Here is a 22,603-nt window from a genome sequence, read left to right on the forward strand (position 1 = left end):
GGCAAGAGTTGTCTATTGGAGAAGCTGGCTGGTTATGTACATGATATCACTGGCAGCATGACTCCTAGGTGTTTGCTGGGCTGGTAATGAAATTAAACACACCAAGGTTTGTCAACTCTGCTGGGAATCATCCCGCTCAACACAGGCGCAAACTATTCCACATAAGAGCGAGCCATGTTTGAGCATGAAGAGTCTAATTCATGGATGATTCCAAATGGTTGAAGAATCTACAGCTATAATTCACATATTATTGAGTGTCATCAGACAAGCATTTTATGGCACGCTCGCGACTGGCCTCTCACGGTTTGTCACAGGACATTTTGACAATGCAGCGATCCTCCCACGTGTCTCCTGCTCTTTCTGCTCTTTTTTCCATCACAAAATAAGTCCCAGAAAATCTGACTTTTTTGGCTGTAACAATGCTTGCTGCCATTTCCTGCTATGTGCAAGAGTAACTGTGGGATAAAAATGCCCATGGAATGGGCCACATGGTCACTGTTTGCTTTCTCTTTCTTCCCCATGTGAAGAAAGAGGAAGCTGCTCATCCCTATTGTGGGACAGAAGCAGGAGGCAAAGCGACGGTCAGGAAATGTGATTCCCCCTGCCCCGGGTTTGATGACATTCATTGACAATGGTGCTTAGATGACATGCACACAATCTAAATAGACTAAGGATCAGAGCGAACTAATCTCAAGATGCTGGAAAAAATAGTTTTATTCTTTAAGAGGCTTCTGTCCACATGCCCTGCTTCCTTGTTGCACCTGACCTTCACATTTTGGAACTCACAACTGCACATTTCTACAGCCCAACACATGTAGGCGCTGTGCACATTATCTTTCACCTTGAAAAATAAACAGTAGGGCTCCTGCATTCAGAGTCTCCATGCTTTGAGATATATGGGCAGAGGTCCCTGCAGACATGGGACCACTGGCACATGGCATTTGGGCTTGGGGACAGGTTGAGGCCAGAGGTTGCTTTGCGATTATCAGTGCAGGATATCTGTCACGTGGAAAGATTTCAGAATTTTCAGTAGTGAAGTTCCTTTGAAAATGCTCAGCTCAATCCCATTCCTAGGACATATTCATACATTTGGGATAAACTCAACCCATTTGTGGGCATTGGGGAAGAATTGGCCATGCTTGCTCCGCCGTCCGCAGCCTCCATGCACTTGACATAACATCTAAATAGCATGTGATAGAATAAACTGCTGTAGCCACTTGACAGCGCTAGTTTTGATGGCATGGTTCAGAAAATACACAGATGCCCTGCAACCTGATTCTTCCGAACTTGGAGCCATAAAAGGAAATTTGTCTTTACATACCCTCCATATTATGTTCTCATTTAATAATAGGTGCAGTCTTGGTTGTTTTTTTACTGTGTTGGCAATACGTACCAAATTTGTATCTGCATGTCCTCCAAATGCCTGGAGGTTTAATGCTGGTTTAATGCCAGTTTCCTTGCTTTGATTCCAGATCTAACAACTTTGCTAATATCAATTAAGTTCTGAAAATTATTGTGTAGCAGACCCACAATACTAGAGCATCCTGCATATATATGAAAAATAGGCAGATTTTGTATCTAAATGTAAAGATGTATTCGTTAAAAATCATTTTTACCTCAGCTTTCCAATGCTTGAGGTGGCTTACAAATCAGTTAAATACAAGGACAAGAAAAGCCCATCGAAAATAAACATACAATTACCCACTTTGAAATAACAATAAAAAGACATTAAGTTACAGCGGACCCATAAACAGCCCTCAAAGGAAATCCACAACCAGCTAGGTGGTTTGGATAGGCCGTTTCAAGACTAGGAGGAGGGGTCAGAGTTAATCAGCTTCTTTTGCTTGAGTGAACTTGCACAAGTAATCTGGTGTGAGCTGTGGGGATTTAACAATAATAAATGACATGTTTTATTACTTTACTTATTAATTACAATATTTATGTAACCACACTTTCCCTACCAGCAACCCTGTGGGGCGGTGGAAACTTTGGGCCCTGGGTTCATACAGTACTGGAATAGGTGAGGGAGAAAAATGCTGACCCCGAACTAGTGCACCTCCAGCCCACCAGGGCCCATGTTTCCTGAACAGGGCTCAGACAAGGAAGGGGGGGGAATAGTGAGAAACGAATAAAACAAGAACTAGAATTTCTTTAACAAGGAAGGGGGAAGGGGGTCAAGAAGCAAAACAAATGGTTTAAATGAATAAACCATTTAAAACAAGCCTCTAAACAATAAAATGGAGGGCAGGGAATCCAACAGTTATACAATCCAAAAAGATAGGTTTTGTGGGATTAAGATCATCTCCTTTACACAGGCAGACATGTGGTTTGCAATCTAGGACTTCCGTTCTCAGCAAGTTCTATATGTTTCTATATGTTTCATTCTACAGCCACTAGATGGTGCTGTGACTATAGTGCTATGTTGTTATTTCACACAGCCAATAGATAGGAATAATGTCCCTTATTGTTTATCTCCAATCTTTTTTAAAAAGTGGGATAAGGGTCATAAACCATGGGAGGGGCCCTGGAGGTTGATGACATCATGTAAAGGACCCACAAACTTCCACGAGCAACCAATCTTGATCACACAATATAAGCCCTGTATGGAGAAGCTCTAATGCATGGTCTGTCATCCTCTACAGGACCTCCCTTTTCTGTCTTTGGCCATAGCTAGACCTAAGGTTTATCCCTGGATCGTCCAGGGATCAAACCTGTTCATCTAGGTGACACACAGGGGATCCAGTGGTCAGGCAGGGGTGAACCCTGTCTTTTTTGCTAAGTGTAAGCCGCTCCGAGAGCCTTTTTTGGCTGAGGAGCGGGGTATAAGTATGATAAATAAAAAAATAAAAAAATAAACCCTGGATGATCCCAGGATAAACCTTAGTTCTAGCTGTGGCCTTTCTCTCTCAATCTTCTCAGTTTCCTCAGAAACATTCTTCATAATCTTTGTCTCCTTTTCTCTACTCACAGCCCTTAGCTAGACTTGGCGAAATCCCGGGGCCAACCCTGGGATAGTCCCTGTGTGTCCACATGATGCACAGGGGATTCTGGAATCAGGGAGGGATCGCCCCTCCCTTGCCCCGGGATCTCACCCTCCACCTCCCCTTTGGGCCCACTTTTTCCGCAGTCTCGGGCCCGTTACCGCGGTTTGACCCAGCTCTGCACGATTCCTCGCACGGAGCCAGGAACTTAAGTATTTTTTAAAAAAGCATCTACCTTTGCGCACGACCATTCGTGCACTCCTCTTTCTTTAAAAATTAAAAAATGGCAGGCGGATGCCTCTGTTCCTGAGGTCGTCGTGCCTCACGTGTAAACGGAGGAGGGATCTCACATTAATCGCAACGCGAGATCTTCCCTCCTCCATCACAGACTGTCAGGTAGGTCTAGCTAAGGCCACAGTCTCCACAGAACCTCTCCCCTCTCAGATCCAGCCCTTCTTCCATAACTCCTCAGGGTTAAAAACAGTTGAACTCTAGAAAGAGAGCTGCATGATGCAGGGTTACATTTCTATCCTGCCTTTCCAACTCACAATGAGATTAATGCCATGATTAAGAACAATCATATAATGAGCTAAAACCAGCAAAAATAGCACAGCAAATCATCATTAGCATAACATTGGACAGCAAGGTTTGGGAGTCAGCCAGACCATAAGCTTTTTGGAATAAGAATGTTTTGGCCAGGCAACAAGGGCAGGGGCCAGCTTGATATCCTGGAGCAAGGCGTTCTTTGAGTATCTCTGGGTGTCTCCTGTGAAATCACTAAATGCTCTTCTGGTGGTGGTGGGATAGAGAGAAAAGCCTCTCCCAAAGATTTGAGCAAATGCCAGTATTGGGCGGGGGACAAGTTCCTTCATGTAACCTTTTCCCAAATCACCATTTCTGTCTTGCAAAGCACCCTCAGGAGGTGGAAGGACTGGAGTAAAGGAACTGGTTAACCCTAGCCCTGCTAGACCCAGGTTGTTTTTATCCCCACCGATGTCCTTGAGATGTGCTCATCTTGCAAACAGGAATCTGGAACCCAGGGGTGTAAACAGCTGTGTGTGAAAGACATTTCAGGAGGGAAAACGATTTCTGGAGGCAGGATTAAGCACTTTTATTTCATAATCTCTTCTGAGGATGGTTTGAAAAGAAGAAGGGGGTTGTCAGAACTTTCTTATAGAAAGTTTTATCTATGGCTTTCCCCACATACGTTAAGTTCACGAGAGACACACATAAACCTCAGGAAGCCTTTAATGCGCTGCGTTGAACATTTCCCAACACACCATTTAATGTATTGCTCCGAACATTTCCACACCATTGCACTATGTTTGCAGTGACAGCTGCAGGTATTACAGTACTACACAGCAAGGAGTTGTAATATGCTAGTAGCTTCCAGGCCTATATGGCCAGATAGTTCCGCCAGTCATTTCGACCCACGTCACTGCAGCAAGAAAAAAAAGCACAGAGTAAGGCTGTTTGCTTCTTTTTCTTTTTTAAAACAAAGGTCACAATATAGAATGGGAGTCTAATGGCTTGTCTTAGAGTAGCCATCTGTCTTACTTTACAGAGAACAGTCCTCTTTTTGAAGGCTGCCAGGAGACAGTTTTTGGATGGGGTTGACCATCAATAGTTAGCATCTGGACAGAAGACCATGTAAGTGGGCATACAAATCAGTCACCTGGTCACACCCACCATGAGATGTTTTGTATTTCTATTTAAATTCTCGTAATTATTTCTAAATTTACATCTATACATATAAATTAGTATATGCCAATTTAAAGCAAATCTGTGCCCTCTTTTGTCCTCATTTTTCAGTGATGAACAGGTGTCCACCTTCCTCGTCTAAGAGAGAACAAGATGCTTTGTACAGACTGTCGCATCATCATGTAATCTTATGGAAATATCTCTCACAGCTCTGCTGAATTGACTTTAGCATTTAAAGCACGGCTATCTCTTTCCAGAAGCCAGTCTGCTGACTTAACAATTCTGTTTGAAGGAGGTCATTTTCTGTTAAATTCCATAAATGCCATTGTCATAATACCATACCTAGGTATTATCATGAATGCAGCTTGTAATTGCAAGCATGTTATCCACTAAACTAAGGACATGGCTAGACAGGGCAATATCCTGGGGATCACCCTGTCTAACCCAAATGATGCACATTGGATCCCGGGAGCAGGGACGGATGATCCCTCCCTTTCCGCAGGATATGGCCCTACACTTCTATCCTGTTTTTTCCTGCGGTCTTGGGATCATCCCGAGACCGCGGGAGGTGTGGGTCGCCATCCCAGTTTCGTCCTGGCTCCTCGCGAGTAACCGAGCATGGGGCATGGAGCTCCGCAGGAGCTCTGTGTCCATCGAGGGTGGGGTGGGGGAAGCGGGAGGTTTTTTTTTTTTTTTTTAAAAAAAATACCTTTGTCGTATTTAAATACCTTTGTCCCTGGGAAAACCCTGTTCTGCCCACGGTCTTGGAATCGTCCTGAGACCGTGGGAGGTGTGGGCTCCCATCACAGCTTCATCTCGCCTCCTTGCGAGTAAACACGAGGAGGCGGGAAACGGGTATGGGGCATAGAGGTCTTCAGGCACTTTGTGTCCAACGGGGGCGGGGGGACGAGCGGGATCATTGTGTGTGTTTTTGTACTCACATTTTTGTTGGAGTGCAAGTGCACTCATCTTCTGTTAAAAAGAAGAAAGAAAACGGCAGGTGTGACATCCCTCCTTCCTCCTGGAATGTCACATGCGTGTGTGGACAAAGGGGAGGACCTTGTGAGCAGAATATCGCGAGATCCTCCCCCCTCCCTCCCAGAATGCCGGGAGGTGTAGAAAGGCCTTTGGAGTTGGCTGAAACTATTTTTGAAAATATACAGTGCCATTTGTGAACCGCCCAGAGAGCTTCAGCTATTGGGCAGTATCAAAATGTAATAAATAAATAAATTCTTTTCTATCTAATCTTTCCAAAATAATTCTAACTTAGTCCATCTATTTCCAGTCTGTGTCAATTTTGCATGTATTCATTCAAAAGTCTGATCCATCCCATTTCTTCATCAATCTGCAATTTTTTAAAAAATGCATGAAAGTTTCCCATTATTTTAATGGATTTTTCACAAAATACATGTTTTTCTGTGCATTTTAACCTGAAGATGTATTTTTTATGAATTCGGGGCTGAATTTTGAGCCAAGAACTGTATCATAAAATTCAGAGAAGCATGAAGACTGAAGGACAACTGCATTCTGCATATTAGTCAGAGAAGTATACATCTGATCAGTTTGATATATATATATATATATATATATATATATATATATATATATATGTGGAACAAAATCCTCAAGCTTCCCTACTTCTAACATGAGTCAGTACTGACATGCCAGTAATGAGATTTGTCCCACCTGATTCAGTGATATTTTGTTAATTGCTTTTTGTTTAAGGCAACATTTTGATCATTGTTTGCCACCACCACCCCTCCATTTTCCTGCTGTTCAAATAAAAACATCTGATACCTCTGACAGGAAGCCCCAGATTGTTTTTTGCCCTGCGGTGCTAATAAAGGCATTCAAAATCAGCTTCATGTCAGCCTTCCCCAAGGGGGCCCGCTCCTGATGTGTTGGACTACAATTTGGCTGGCTTTAAAAGGGGGTTGGATAAAGTCCTGGAGGAGAGGGCTACCAATGGCTCCTAGTCCTGGTGGCTATGTGCTACTTCCAGTATCTGAGGCAGTAAGCCTATATACACCAGTTGCTGGGGAACATGGGTGGGAAGGGGCTGTTGCACCATGTCCTGCTCACGGGTCCCTGGTCAACAGTTGGTGGCCGCTGTGAGAACAGAGTGCTGGACTAGTTGGACCCTCAGTCTGATCCAGTAGGACTCTTCTCATGTTCTTGTGTTCCCATCGCCTCCCACCTCATGCTCGGAAGAGTGGTCCAACACATCTAGAGGGCACCAGATTGGATGAAGGAAAATACCAAGAATGCCCATGTACCCTCAACCAAGGGTGCATCTTGACAAGGGTGGATCCGCAGTGGTGGCAGGTCATCTATATGATGCAGCCGCCATCGCGAAGACATCCAGGGGCAAACCCCCAAAGCTCTGGTGTAAAAAAGTCAGGCACTTACCCCGACTTCTTTATCTTGGAGTGAGGCGACATCTGCCATCTGTTGCCTTACTTCAGAGCTGCAGCAAAGGTGTGCCCCAGCTGACGGTGACCCCTGATTGGTCGTCATCGGCTGGACAGGGGAGGGGGTGGGCCAGCTGGGCCACCTTCATGCCTCCATGGACCAGCAGTCAAAGAAAATGTAGAAAAATGTAGAAATAACTGAGAACAAACTCCCTTGAGTTTGGTAGGCTTACTTTCGAATCGAATAGCTTGAAAGCGCATTCCTGCTTTTCAACAATTATCTGTAAATATGGAGCTCTGCATTTACAGGTAAATATTAAAAAAATGGAGGGGGAGGAACGGGGTGCTAGGTTTCAAAGCCCGCATTTGCTCTCCTTGCTGTGCAGATAACGGGAAGGAGCACCAATGCGGGAGGTTGAGGCCTCATGGCGCAGATGCGCCACCATCAAGACATGGCCCAAGGCTCAATGTGACTCTACAAAGGGACTCTGGACAAACTTTCAAAGAAAGACCAAGGCTAGATTTATTTATTACTAGCTGATATGCCTGGCATTGCTAGGGTCCATGAATAATGTTCATAACATTGATATATAATAAATTTCTATGCAACTTATTCATCTTTAGGTTGGTTGGTTTCTTTAGTTTGGTTGAGTTAGTTTTGTTAAAATAAATGGAAAACTGTGTTAATAAGAACTGTATTTTAAATTAGAGCTTTGTGATAAACCACATTTTTTGTTTTACCTGAAAAGCCTACACCTCCCATCATGCCTTGGTCGGAGCAGCCATCTAAACTTCGAAAACAATCAGGACACACAACATCCTTTCTACCAGCTAAAAAAGATGCAAACCTAAAAATATGTTTCCAAAATATACCCGGCATTGCCCAGATATGTGAATAACATATAGTAAGGAAGCGGATCCACCATCTTAAAGTAGCATGCCAGTGCTAGGCCTGTGAGTTAACCTTTAAATAAATTAAATTCACTTCCCCCGGTCTCTTATCCTCATGACAACCCCACAAGGTAGCCATGTCCTAGGCCTGTGAGGTAACTTTAAAACAAATTAAATTAGTTTCTTCTCTCTCTCTCTCTCTCTTTCCCTCAGTGCCTGGCCAAGGCCATATTGAAGTTGGCATCATGATTTTCATCTCCACAGAAAATAAAAACCACAACTCCCAGAATGCCTTTTGCCCAGAGCTGAGACCTCCTTCCCTTCTGCTCCCAGTGTGGCCTAGTAACTGAGGCAGTCAACCCAGGAACTCTCCCTTCAGGCCCAGGATGGCAAGCCACTTCCAGATGATAGCTGCCACAGCCTGATAAATCTTCCCTCCCACCCAAGGCTATTGAAACAGAAGAGTGAATGGAGGAATGACTGACAGCTAAGGCTAGAATGGAATGGTGGGCATAGTTAGTGGCAGTTGGGGAAAGTCATTTAGTGGGTTAGGACTGAGAGATCGTGATGCCAGTACTACATACACCTCCCAGCATGCCTTTGACAGCCCTCGGGTGCCCATGTCCTCTGAGAGGCACTTTCCTCCTCTGTGGCTGAAGCTGCTCGACACAGAATCGAGGAGTAGCATTGCCAAGGAGGGGAGGCAAGCGGCTGTCAGTGGACACGCACAACTCTGGCCAAGTCCTGCTGGGACTGCCTCTCACCCACAAAGTGCTCCATCAGTAGCACTTGCCCCCTTCACCAAGCCTGTTACTGGGCATGCACAGAGTGCTTCCCTTTCCTCCTTTCCTACCTACCTCTTAAGGGTGAAGGCTGTGTGTGTGCTTCCCTCAGTTTCTGAGAAAACCGATATCAGGACAGGGTGCCTTTGAGCATGTCCAGAGTTCGGCCTCTCAAAGACATGTTGTTGTATCTAGTTATGATTTTAAAACCACCCATGGCAGGTGGGAGGAGGCACCGCAAATGGATGCAGCCCATTTATGTGGGTTATTTCCTTTTTTGTGGAATTGGGTTGACTGCTTGAGACTGAGCTTAGGAATCACAATGGCCGCTAAAGGCCAGTAAGTCTGGCTTCCCACCCAAGGCACACTGGGAGTTCCACCCAAGGCATGCTGGGAGTTGTAGGCATAAACCTAGGTTTTTATTAAATTCTTTAAAAATACTTTAAAAACCCAAAATTCATGTTTTTAGTTTTTTTCTGATTGATGTACACGAAGACCTGTCTGGATGAACAGCATTAAGGCAGTACCGTATATGGAAGTGGGTAAACATTTTGGGACACACATTCTTTCTGCTTTATAGGTAGAGATTTATTAAAACATTTGCATCCCTCCTTGTATCACAGGGATCTCAGGGCGGCGTCCAGTTCTACACTACTGTTTTCTAGCAGTATTGAAATGCACTGATAACTGTTGGGGCACATTACACATTCATATACCACTTTCATACTGTGTGCATCATCAGACGGGTGGATTTCTGCATTTCCCTACCGTCACTATGGCTTTCTGCTGCTGTCTTACAATAGTGGTGATCTCTTTACACAGGGAGAGAAAGAGGTAGCAGCAATGACCACATGGCCCATTCAGGGGCTGTTTTTATCGCATTGCTTTTCCTGCACACAGCGGAAATGGTGGCACATTCCTTTTTCTTTTCTTTTTTAAAGATGGATTAAAAGGGGTCTATTTTGCAACAGAAAAACGAGCAGAAGAAGTGGGAGGTGCACAGGAGGCAGACGTCATCTAAAGGATGCGCAAACATCCGTAAGTGGGAAGTAGCGAGCCTGTGATAAAACACTCATCTGATGATGATCTGTTATTACCTGCTTTTTATTCCACATTATCAAAAAATACTGCAACAAATGTCATTGTGTGTCCTATGAGGTATAAACGTGAAAGAGGGATATAATGTTACCATGACGGGATCGTAATGATTTGAGAGAAGGTCTAGATCTGGCCCATGTGACTTACCAAAGCTTACAAAGGGAGACTGTGACAGAGTATGGATCTGAACCCTAAAGAAATATCTATTCCAGTTTTGCTGGCTGCTGCAGTTGAGACCTTTTAGACTCTTTGCTACTGACTTCTTGTCTTGTGAGTCAGCTTTCATATTAAACATAGATCACCAAGGCAATATTTCCATTGAACGTGTTCCAAAGTTGCAGTAAACCATTTTGGCAGGATGTCTAATGGGTCCAGAGTCCCCCTGGAACCATTTGAGGTTCGTAAGTTAATTATGCTCTGCTTGCAACCCCCACCTCAAACTGATAGAAAAAAGTGTGATGCAGGTTTCAGTGCAAACACTTGGTGGCAGTGCTGGTAAAATTTGTGATGGAATGAAAATGTTGAGGTTCAAAACCGTCAGGTTTCCCCTCCTCCCCTCCACTCTGTAGGAGGATCCTTGGAAGCCAAGAAAGTCAACTCGCCCACCTCATCACACCCTAGCTAGGCGATATACTTTTCTTCTCCATGTGTTCCCAAGATTTGCATGATCATTTGCCAGATAGATCGTGTTGGAATATTCTCAACCTCAGCACTTCAGCATTGCTTCTGCCTTGCTAAGAATGTTGCAAAAAGAACTGTTGCAAAAGCACTTGGACACGAGAGACTAATTTTCTCTACATCAACCTGGTGCTCTCCAGATGTGTTGAATTACAAACTCCCATGGCTGGCTATGAGATGCTGGGAGTTGTAATCCAACACATCTGGAGGTTGGGCAAAGTTGCTCTACATGGTTCTCATGATGAGAATCACTGTGCCTTTTAGGAGCAAACCACCTTGGGGATGTTAAGGGGATCCAAAGCACTCCTTGCTTCTCCGTTGTCACATTCTTTAAAAATCTAGTCATAATTGTTGCTGCGTTTTTGGTATGCCGCTTCGATGCCTGAATGGAAGCTTAATGCTTCAGCAAGTCTGACGGCTGGAATGGAAACAGTGAGGGAGAATTTAATTCCATAATTTGAAAAAAACAAAACAAAGTATACTCAGGGCATAGCCCAAGGACACATGGTACAACCACATTCAGAATCTTAGATGTACTGATTTGAGTTGCTATGATGGAAGAAAGGTGAGATATAAATGAACTCGGATATTCAGCCAAATTTTGATTGCTTTTCTCCAGTAGGTGAAAAGGGTTATCAGAGTATTTTGTAGGACAATCTTGGGGCAACATTAAAACAGGGGAGAGAGATGCAAACAAATCCCACCCTGCAATGTTACACACAAAATAATGTGGTCCCAGAATTAGATACACCATCCCAAATACTTATTAGAGTATTTAATAAGTACAATCATAGGTGTGCACAGCACATTTCATTTTATTTATTTATTTCATTTTTATACTGCCCAATAGCCGAAGCTATTTGGATGTGCACCCAGGGATTTTTTAAAAAAGACAAACATTTATTGACTACTCAGTCACAAAGGACATTATTTTTATTCGTTCATTTATTAAACAGTGCAGACACTGATGCCCTACTCCTCATTTGGCTTGCCTGACCTTGGGAGGGCCCATGCAGGTGAGGGGGGTGGATAAGGAGATGCTCCCCAAGCCCCAGCATTGGTGGGGCTTTGTGGTGACACTGACTGGAGGAGGGGCTTACGAGATGCCCTTAGCCTTTGGGACCCTTCTCCTGGCCTCTTTGAAGCACGGCTCCTGCCAGAGAGGCTTCCAGCAGAGCGATTCTTTTTCGCTCCTGCTGCTGGCAGCAACAGTGCTTTATTGGATGTGGCGGGGCAGCCAGAGGGCAGCTGGCGGACTGTTCCCACTGCATCTGGATCCCCCTCAATTCATTGCTTATTGCTTGAGACATTAGGGCGTTCCTGGGCACACCCCTTGCACCTGCCTATGATCACAATCAGAGAAGAGGAGAAAATAAATGAAGGCACAAAAATAAAAGTCATGTTCTATGTGTGGCTTTCTGTCTCAGCAGTGTTTTGCTTTGGTTTAAATTTCCCATGTGAGCAATTACCTTTGTACTCAGTGCATATTTCGATGAGCAGGAAGGGGACCATCTACTTTGCACAGAATTCAGACAAGACTGGAAGGGAAGTTAAAATGCTTGCCATCAGGTGGTGGAAATATTTAAAAAATACATTAGTTGTGTGGTCTTCGTTCCTCTTTCTTCCATGAAAAACCAAGAGACATCTAACTTCCCAATATGTTAGCCTTTCAGTGAAAAATGAAGGCAACAGTTCACTTCACCTCTCAGCTTCTATGACTACTACTGCAGGGTTTTTTTTTGCAACTTTCAAGGATGCTGTTGTATTTGCTTACAATCTGCTCCCATTTTCTTCACAGCTGTAAGCAGGAGAAGCTCACTTATTCTTCTTTATGGAGTCTGACACTCTTGAGAAGGGCCTTTCCAGATTACTGTTTAAAGGAGGACTTTAAGTGCACTGTTTGTGCTATCCCTGATCAGTGTAAGGTCCACCCCCACCCCCAAGTAATGGAAAGGAGTGAATCAATGCTGTAGGGTTTAGGTACAGTCATGCATGCCATCAAGGTATATGCATACTGCGGTTCTTAAGGTGTGAAATAATTACACTGAAAAAGAAAGGAAAGAAACTGTGATGAATGTGGGGCATGTATGATTTTTAGTTATTCCTCTGTTGTTGTTGTTGTTGTTGTTGTTGTTGTTGTTTTAATTAGAAAAATCATTAAAAGGCTGCATGAATGTACTCATCCTCATCCTCATCATCATAGATTTTTTAAAAATGTACCTGGTGGTGTGGAATTGGGAGCAAACTACACATATTGAGAATGGAGGGGCAGAGAGGTGTTCAGACAGAATTAGTATGCAAAGCAGCATCAATTTTCCCCAAGGGAAAAAAGCAGCCTACATTTGGAGCCCCCTCCACAAGACTCCTTTCGCAGCCAGTTGCAAAATTTAGATGTATTTATTCTTCTTTGTTTCCTTCTTTGCAAACCAGAGTCAATGTAACATGGTGGGCAGAGAGGTTGACTTTGGCTGGAGGGCCCATGTTCAAATCCCCGCTCGGCGGAAAAACTCTCCGCCTGACAATAGGCTAGCCAGTGGGCTGGTTTGCAGGATCGCTGCAGCTCACCGTGGTTTATTTAAACCATGGTGGATTTCAGTATATGCTGGTGACCCTTTTGAATATTCAAGCTGTGGCAACTGGTTGCCATGGCTTATTGTGCAAACCTGTATTATGTATTGTGCAAACCTGTTGAAGGTGGCTTATGTGAGGGTTAAACCCCATGGGTTATGCGAGGTGTTTAACCCTCATATAAGCCACCTTTGCTAGGTTCACATGACATGATAAGTCATGCACCTGCCTGCTATATCTTGAATATTCAAAAGGGCAGCTGGCACATTCCACAACCCACTGTAATATAAATAAGCCAGAATGGGAAAGTGTGGCTAAAATGGGAAAGCGAGAACCATGTATTATGGGCTGAGCTCTCCAGAGGAAGAAGATGGGATACAAATCGAAGACATAAATACACATTTTCTCATGCTAGGCAAACACATAGATGACAGAACACTGGTCTCAGCCTCATGCTGTCTGGTAGATCTCTCCTGACTGGAAAATAGGCACTAACCATCATGGGCGATAGAAAAAACATATTTCAGCCATTAGCAGACACTGCAAAAACAACAGCTAATCACTACCCATTAGCAAAAAATCTAGTATACAAAAGATCATCATTTAACAACCATTACAATGTATTAAAGGAGAGAGAGAAATATTACAAAAATTGTAGGGGAGTAGAGACATTTTTGCCATATGAGTTTGCTCTGAAAGAGTATTCTTTTGGAGGAAAATATCCAATTCCATATTTCAATTCTCACATCAGCTACCCATAACAATGAAGGTCTTTCCACTAAAGGCAGTCCATAATTCAGAAAAAGAACTACTCATATTCACATTTCTGTTAGCAGCAAGGTATGGTATTGCAAGAGATATCTTCCAATATTTGCTGCCTGGAGGGACAATATTTCACACAAAAGAGAATTTAACAGATAAAATAAGTCAGTGCATTTTAGCCAGCCAGCCAGCCAGCCAGCCAGCCAGCCAGCCAGCCAGCCATAGAATGCTTTTTTAGAAAGAGAAATATAAATGCAACAGGCTAAATAGGCATAAAATATTTTCAACTGCAGTGTTTGTTATGTAAATCACTTTCATTTTGTATTCTAAAAAAGAAGATGAAATGGCATGATGAAGAAACAAGTAATAGCACACAGCCATGAGCTTTGGAGGCATCCCTGGTAAATGCAATTACTCTCTCCCAGGGAAGTTTCATGTACTGAAGGATGGAAACTAGCACTGGCACAGATCCTGCAGTCATCCAACACAGGGCAAGTAGGGGTGCCAGGTTGCAATCAGGAAATCACATCTGCCTCTTTTATAGGGTGACCATATGCAAAGGAGAACAGGGCTCCTGTAACTTTAACAGTTGTGTAGAAAAGGGAATTTCAGCAGGTGTCATTTGTATGCATGCAGCACCTGGTGAAATTCCCTCTTCATAACAACTGTGACCTCACAGTGCTTACAGGTCAGGAATTAAAGTGGACTGGAGCACCCAGTGTTTTTATGGACAATGAAGGTTGATTCTCTGAATATTCGCCAGATGTCGTAGGTACTCACATTTGACATCTAACGAATTTGCAATGTTTGACAGTTCTCTGGCAGCTGACATTTGACAGCAACTTACATGCAGTTGACACGCAGTAGCAGGCAGTATCTGACATGTAGCTGTCAACAGCTCACAGTGACCCCGTCTCTTGCCACCCAATCTGAAAATGGATCAGTGCAGCATTGAAGAAGGAGTTAGCTGTAGAATAGAAGGAGACTCTAGGACCCAGGCACGAACATCATGCTCCTGCATACATCCAAGACACAGGAATCCTGCTAAGATGGCTGGTTGGCACCTCCACTTGTGTCTTTCTGTATCCAATCAATCTTGGATGCTGTTTAGATAAAGAGATTTTGTCCTCACAAGAGAGTTATTGCACGCTCATGATTTGTCATTTTTGTGGAAGTTTATGTGTCCTTTTCATGACATCATCAACCTCAGATGCCTCTCCTGCCATTTTCAAACAGGAATCCGTCATTTGATAAAAGCCTGAAAATGCTGTAATAAATTGAAATTGCGCAATAAAACAGTGCCATCTGTTGGTGGTAAAATCAAAACATCTGGAAAGGAACTGGCAAAACCAGGGTGGGGAGTGAGTGTATTGTGCCAATCATTAAACCCATGAAGACTCCAGAAGTCACTTAGCTATTTTTGCTAAATGTGGAGAAGCCCTTTGGCTTTGCCATACATGTTGTGTTTTTGTTGCTAGGGAGTGGTAGATAAGAATTCGTGAGTGAGCAAGCCTCTTAAGGCGCACGGCTGGGATAGGTCCTTCTGCCAGGGAATATGAGGCACTCTTTTTGAGGGGGGAAGGGGAGATTGAGGAAGGGAAAGGCCAATGACTCCTGCTAGGCAGGTGCAACAGGCAACATGGTGTGTGCAGACTAGTCACCTGGCTAAGAGGGGGGGAAGGGCTGGTTACCCTATGCAGAGGACAGTTCATTGGTCAATGCAGAACCCCTCTTGATTGGCTCAAGTGTGCCTACGTAAGTGGGACCTCCCTGCCTTTCCTAGTGTGGGATCATCCACTAGATTTGAACCTGGGTCCTCCTACATGTAAATCATGGGCTGTTACACCCTCCTAGGGCTCCTATTGCAGCCCTTGAGCTCATGGAAACTGAGAAAAGTGACATTTGTTATGTTTACCAATGGAACAACTTCATTGATATGCTCTCTTGTGCCCTTAAAGTGACTTGCATGGTGATAGCTCCTGCTTCCAAACCCCGTGCCTTATGGAGTAAGCCAATGGAGACTGCTTCTGTCTGAAGACTGTTGCCTTTCCTGGCTCCTCCACTAGGCTGCTTGGCAAAATAATATTTCCCTCCCTGGGTAGGTCTTGAACCCTTGCCCCAGGAAGGATGTGTGTGCTCTCTGCAAGCCTTCTACCCAGGGAGAACATGAGAAGCGCCATGCTGGATCAGACATAGGGTCCATCTGTTCACTCAGTGGCCATCCAGCTGTTGACCGGGAACCCACAAGCAGGACACAGGTGCAACAGCACCCCCCCCATGTTCCCCAGAAACTGGTTATTGCCTCTAATACTGGAAGTAGCAAATAACCATCAGGACTAGTAGTCATTGATAGGCTTCTCCTCCAGGTATTTTTCCAACCCACTTTTAAAACCATCCAAATTGGTGGACATCACTACATCTTGTGGTAGCAAATTCCATAGTTTAACTATGCACTGTGTGAAGAAGTACTTCCTTTTATCTACCTGACTCTCCCACCAATCACCTTGAAGTTGGGATTTATTATCCCAATGTGCGTGCTGTGCTGTGTTGTGTAGGCTCTCCTTCCTTTCTTTTCTGTGTTGTGTCCCAAACAGTGTTGTTAGGAGCATAAGGGAATTTGAACCCCTGCCTGAAGGACTGGGGGACTGGCAGTATCAAGTTCATTGCTGGCTGAGCCATTGGGGCAGAGTGGGAGTACTCTAGTGTCATTTTGCACCTTGTCTAGATGTGTGCTAGTGGTACGTCCCCATCATCATGAATCCACTGGCTCTCTCTGTGTGTTGCATCATCACTGGGGCAATACCTGATTGGTAGGCTATGGCAGCATTTCCAGGGTCGCTGTGGGTGTGTCTCCCATGATTAAGCTGCTTTTGCATTTTCTCATGTATTTCTCCCTTCCTCAGGCTGAACATTAGGATACATCAGCCAATCTATATCTCTCCACACCCCTGACATAACTGATGTAGCAGCCCCAATTCCTGACATAGCTGGTATATAAGATTATTCTGCCAATCAGTTAAAGGTTGTGCACCAATTAACCTATTTAGTCCTGATTTATTTATTTTTTAAAACCCACACTGTACCTCCTAGAGATACTCTAGTAAGACAAACCTAGCACCAGAGAGAAACTTAGAAACACTCTATGAAGGAGAAAGCTGAGATAATGTTGAAAGCTGAGCTAGTATATATGAGTCATAGACCTATTCTTAATTGCTTCTTTGTCTTCTAACAGATAACTATCTAGACCATGAAGGGGGTTGCCAGACTAATTTTCCCACTCATTCTTGTGCTGGTCTGTGAAGTGAATGGACAGAGGCGCGCCAAGCCTCCAAAGAAGCGTCCGACTCCCCCACCTTCTGAACCAGTGGAGCCGACAGAGTTGCCTCCACCTCTGCTAGGACCCCCGTCAGTTTTCCCAGACTGCCCCAGAGAATGCATCTGCCCTCCAGATTTCCCTTCAGCCCTTTACTGTGACAGCCGCAACCTTAGAAAAGTGCCCCTCATCCCACCCAGGGTCCATTATGTCTACCTTCAGAACAACTTCATTGATAAACTTTCTGAGGAGTCCTTCAAGAATGCCACGGAGCTGAGGTGGATCAACCTGGACAACAACCGCATTGACACAGTGGACACTCGGGTGCTGGAGAAGCTGGAGAGCCTTGTCTTCCTGTACATGGAGAAGAATAACCTTAGGGAAGTGCCCAACAATCTGCCTCCCAATCTGGAGCAGCTTCGACTGAGCAGGAACCGGATCAAGAGGATCCCTGAAAATGTATTCAGCAAGCTGGACCACCTCCTTCTCTTAGACCTACATCATAATGAGCTGAATGATGGAAACTTCAAAAAGAATACTTTCAAGGGGCTGAAGAACCTCATGCAGCTCAACTTAGCTCACAACAGGCTGCATAAGATGCCGCCTGGGGTACCCAAAGCCATCCACCAGCTCTTCCTAGATGAGAACCAAATTGACAACATCCCCAGCAACTACTTTAAAGATTTCGCCAACTTGGCTTTCATCAGGCTTAACTATAATAAGCTCTCTGACAAAGGGCTGCCCAAGAACTCGTTCAATCTCACTAACTTGCTGGTCTTGCACCTGGCGCACAACAACCTCACCAACATCCCCTACATTAGCCCTAAGCTGGAGCATCTCTACTTGAATGACAATTCAATTGAAAGTGAGTCTGCACTGACCAGCAATTGCTTAGGCCTACAGGAGAACATGTGTTGTTGGGAAGGGAGCCTGAACCAAGCCAGCTAATATGGCTGTTCTTTATGAATGGCCCAGCATTCGTAATAAGATCTCAAAATAACTGTGGCTTCAAATGATCAGAGATATAACGAATATGAAATCTCATGCCCTTTTTTTTGAATTGAGACCTTTTGCTCTTCCATAGAATGCTAGAGATTCTAACGGTTCCATGTTTTATTTATTTTTATTTGACTGCAAAGATATTAACAACACTGAGAGAGAGCACTGTAAATGATTTTTTTTTGTATGTTAGGAAGTTGCCTTATACTGAGTGAGACCATTGGTCCATCTAGCCCAGTATAGTCAACATTGACTGGCAGCAGCTCTCCAGGGTTTTAGGAAGGGTATTTTCCAGCTCTACCTGGAGATGCCAGGAATTGACCTGGGACCTTCTGTGTGCAAAGCATGTGCTCTACCAGTGAACTGCGGCCCCTCTTTGTAAAAATGACGAGCAATTGCATACAGAAAATATCAAGAGTAACATTGAGACAAAATATCAAGAGGCTCCATGCTTTATAACCTCAAATTTAAAACCCAGATAGAATCATAGAATAGTAGAGTTGGAAGCGGCTTATAAGGCCATTGAGTCCAGTCCCCCGCTTAGTGCAGGAATCCACCCTAAAGCATCCCTGACAGATGGTTGTCCAGCTGCCTCTTGAATGACTCTAGTGTGGGGGGGCCCACAACCTCCCTAGGTAACTGGTTCCATTGTTGTACTGCTCTGACAGTGAGGAGGTTTTTCCTGATGTCCAGCTGGAATCTGGCTTCTTGTAACTTGAGCCCGTTATTACAGGAAGCCAGATTCCGGCTGGACATGAGTTAATGGCTTGCTATTGAATAGTATGCATGTATAAGGCTTATCTGGGAATGGAGAATGGGATTGAGATTCTAGCAATGTTTGCTTCATGCACTTTCAGGCAAAGCCCAAGTCATTTCATAGCACAAGTGCCATCCTACAGAATGCCCAAGCATCGTTGGGGAAATAACAAAGCCTCTTCCGTCCCTACCCCCAGATTGTTTGTATTGCTGGAGCTTCCACCACCTGCTGCCTTGATTGAAAACATCTGCAGGGGAGCAGGAATGTGGAATTCCTTCCAAAAATTCTTAACAAGTGAAGGAAATAATAAGCTATGACACTTAACACAAGCCCAAATGCCTTGTATTTTTCACAATTGTTTAAATGTCTGGCACCCTGGAAGGGCAACAGTTTAGGCCAATAAAGCCTACTTATATGACGGGTCCCAAAACCAGAAACTGCTTTTAAAATCTGAGTAACATTATTCACATCTGGCAGCTTCAAGGCAAAAACATTCCTTTTCAACTAAGCTAGCTCACTGATGCAACATTGATAACTCCTATGATCAATGACACACAGGCAGGATCTTAGACTAATGATTCTTGGCTTTAAAATTATGAGTTTTTGTTTTAAATTCGTGACAGATTCACACTTGCATTGGAGTTTCTAGTCTAAGGTTATCCTAAGGTCAGTTTTTAAATCTTTTGTCTGCAAGCACAAAGGCTAGAGACCTGCTTCTAGATGGAGTAAATGTGAAGCTCAGATTTACTTAGGTCCTTTTCTTCTTAATGCAGCAGCATTCAACACAGGCCTTAGCTAGACCTAAGGTTTATCTCGGGATTGTCCTGGGGTCTCCCTGCCTGCTCCCGGGATCCCCTGTGTGTCATTTACATGAAAAGAGATGACCCCGGGACAATCCCGGGATAAACCTTAGGTCTAGCTAAGGCCATAGTGAGGTATTTAAGCAGAGGCTGGATGACCATCTGTACTAGCTGCATCCTTCATTGCAGAACCTGCATTGAGCAGGGGGCTGTACTAGATCAAGGGTAGGCAGATGTTCTGGACTTCAACTCCCAGAAGCCCCTGCCAAAAAGGCCACTGGTGAGGAGTGCTGGAAATTGAAGCCCCAAACATCTGGAGATCTACTTTCTGCTCACCCTTGTTCAAGAGAGTAACATTTCAGTGGGCAGCCCCAAGGTTCTTCTTAACCCCTCCAGGACTTCTGTTAAAGTCAAGAGATCTAAAGGATTGGGGATTTTCTTTTGAAACTTATGCTTGTGTTTCAGAACATCAGTTATTCCATCTGTACAGTAAGGATCAAAGCATTTCTTCACAGCAGGGACTTGCTACCTGTGGGTGCAGATACTTTACTGATTGGTAATGGGGTCTCATTAGTACTTCAGTCAGAGGGGTGCTAATTGCTTCATTAGTTACTTTTCAATGAGAGAGGCACTTCAGCTCCCCACAATGTCATGCCAGCCTAGAGCCCTTTCCTCTGCTGCCTAGCTTGCATTTTTGACAGAAAGAGAAACTACATGAGAGAGGAGAGGTAGAGTAATCAGACAGCATCCTAGCTCTGCCCCCTTGTAGCCACAAGATGGCAGGAAAAATGAACATAAAAATAGCCCTAAGAATCATTGTTGACAAAGTTCCTAGGATCACCCTGTTCATGCTGCAAATATGTCAATCTATATCAGGGTAGCAGTGGTGATTTGTATAGTAAACAACAACAAAATTATATATTCCAAAATATCCTAGGATAACAATGACTGTATTAGGCCTTAGCTAGGTGGAGCGAAATCCCGGGACAATCCCTGGGATCATCCCTGTGCCCTCACATGACACACAGGGGATCCTGAGATCAGGGAGGGATGATCCCTCCCTTGCCCTGGGATCTCGCCTTACCCTTTGAGCCCGTTTTTTTTGTGGTCCCGGGCTGAGCCCGAGACCACTGAATGTGTCTGCACCCATCGGGGTGGGGGTGGGTTGAGCGGAGAATATATATATATATATATATATATATATATATATATATATATATATTCTCCTTACCTTTTGCACACAAGTGCTCATGCGCATCTTCCCCTTTAAGAAAAAACAAAATGGTGGGCCCAACACCACTCCTTCTGAGGTCGTTGCATGCTGCATGTGAACAGAGGAGGAGATCTCTCAATAAAAATATCGCAAGATCTTCACCCCTCCGTCCCGCTAGACTGGGAGGACTAGCTAAGGCCTTAGTGACAATACTGATAATCAGTGGGTAGCTTCATTACAGCTTCATAATGGTTCAAGGATACTCTCAACTCTTGTCCATTTGCCACCTCTCTTATTGGTAGTTAGAAATGGGAAGGAGGGTTAATCAATTTACTATTTCCTTGGGTCTAATGATTGTTGTTTCGATGCTGTTTTTGATAGATCGGTTCCCACATTATTTGATCTTGTGCTTTAAGTTTGCCTCATCTCCAACTTCACTGGGGCACATCTAAGTATTCTATAAGTTGGAGGGATGGACTAATTGGAATTTGAATCCAACTAATAAGGAGCTGGCTGACCAAAAGTGACATATGTGGCTTTGTAAAGACAAGTCCACTTGATCCATGAATCCAGTTTGGTCTTCAGGAAGGGGTGACATGGGGCCAGATGGTGGAGAAAGTGGAATTTGTGAAATAGCACACAGTGTACACCACACAGGAATGAGCCAGGTTGGGTTAGCTGACAAATGGCACTCAGCAAGATGACCCTTTTCATGGAATTGAATTTGGAGATAGTGATGATCTATGGAAACCACCTGAGGTTCTTGGAAACCATTTGGATTCTCGGTAAATTGCTTCTCTGGTTTCCCGCTCTGTTCTTGGGCAGGAAGTATTTATACCTCAAGGTTGAATATTTCACATTTCCAGAACAACAAGCTATTCTGATGCCATGACACGCTGTATAAAATGCACTGATTGCTTGTGATTTGGCAACAGGATGTTAATTCCGATTGTTTAGCATATCTGCTCTACTTGTAATATGCAGAATATTTTATCATGCAAAACCTGGAACCATGAAGGACTGCCCTCTCTCTACCACACTCACCATCATCCTTTACAACTGGCACCCTTTTTTTAAAAAAAATTAACCTACAAAAAGATACAATGGCCTTAGCTAGACCTAAGGTTTATCCCGGGATCGTCCTGGGGTCATCCCTTCCTGCTCCCGGGATCCCCTGTGTGTCATTTACATGAACAGGGATGACCCCGGGATAAACCTTAGGTCTAGCTAAGGCCTTAGTATCTGTCATGAGCTCTGCTATTCTAGGCATTCAGTAATATCTCAGCTTCTATTATAAAAAGCCCCAATATCTGGTTACCACTAACATGCAAAACAAAACAAAAACAATTAATCTTGTTGGGCTTTATTGCATATATGGATCTGTGTCCTTGAACGAGTCTTTTTCTGACAGGCTTCTTTAGACCCACAAGCATAGTCAAGAAGTGGTTTATTGATATTGGAATCACAAGGCATTCACACATAAAAGAAAAGAAACTAGCCTAAAAATAATCTGACCAGAAACACCCAGGCTGTTTCTGTCCCAACATGATAAAAAGGATAAGAATCATATATATATATATATATATATATATATATATATATATATGGGTTTTTTTAAAGCATTTTAGGTGACTTTGCTCAGCTCATTG

The 22,603-nt window shown here is 43.9% G+C and overlaps 1 protein-coding gene across 1 annotated transcript in view; it reads left to right on the plus strand.

Annotated features, from left to right (window-relative positions):
* PRELP (proline and arginine rich end leucine rich repeat protein) overlaps positions 1–22,603 on the plus strand; it is a 34,896-nt gene that overhangs the window by 9,530 nt on the left and 2,763 nt on the right. Inside the window, exon 2 of the mRNA XM_063119215.1 lies at positions 17,105–18,050. Coding sequence (XP_062975285.1) covers positions 17,120–18,050 — 931 coding nt within the window. The 5' untranslated portion in view covers positions 17,105–17,119. The remainder of the gene's footprint in view (positions 1–17,104; positions 18,051–22,603) is intronic.

Source organism: Elgaria multicarinata, chromosome 1 (assembly GCF_023053635.1).
Source record: "Elgaria multicarinata webbii isolate HBS135686 ecotype San Diego chromosome 1, rElgMul1.1.pri, whole genome shotgun sequence".
In the NCBI taxonomy this organism is placed as follows: Eukaryota; Metazoa; Chordata; class Lepidosauria; order Squamata; family Anguidae; genus Elgaria; species Elgaria multicarinata.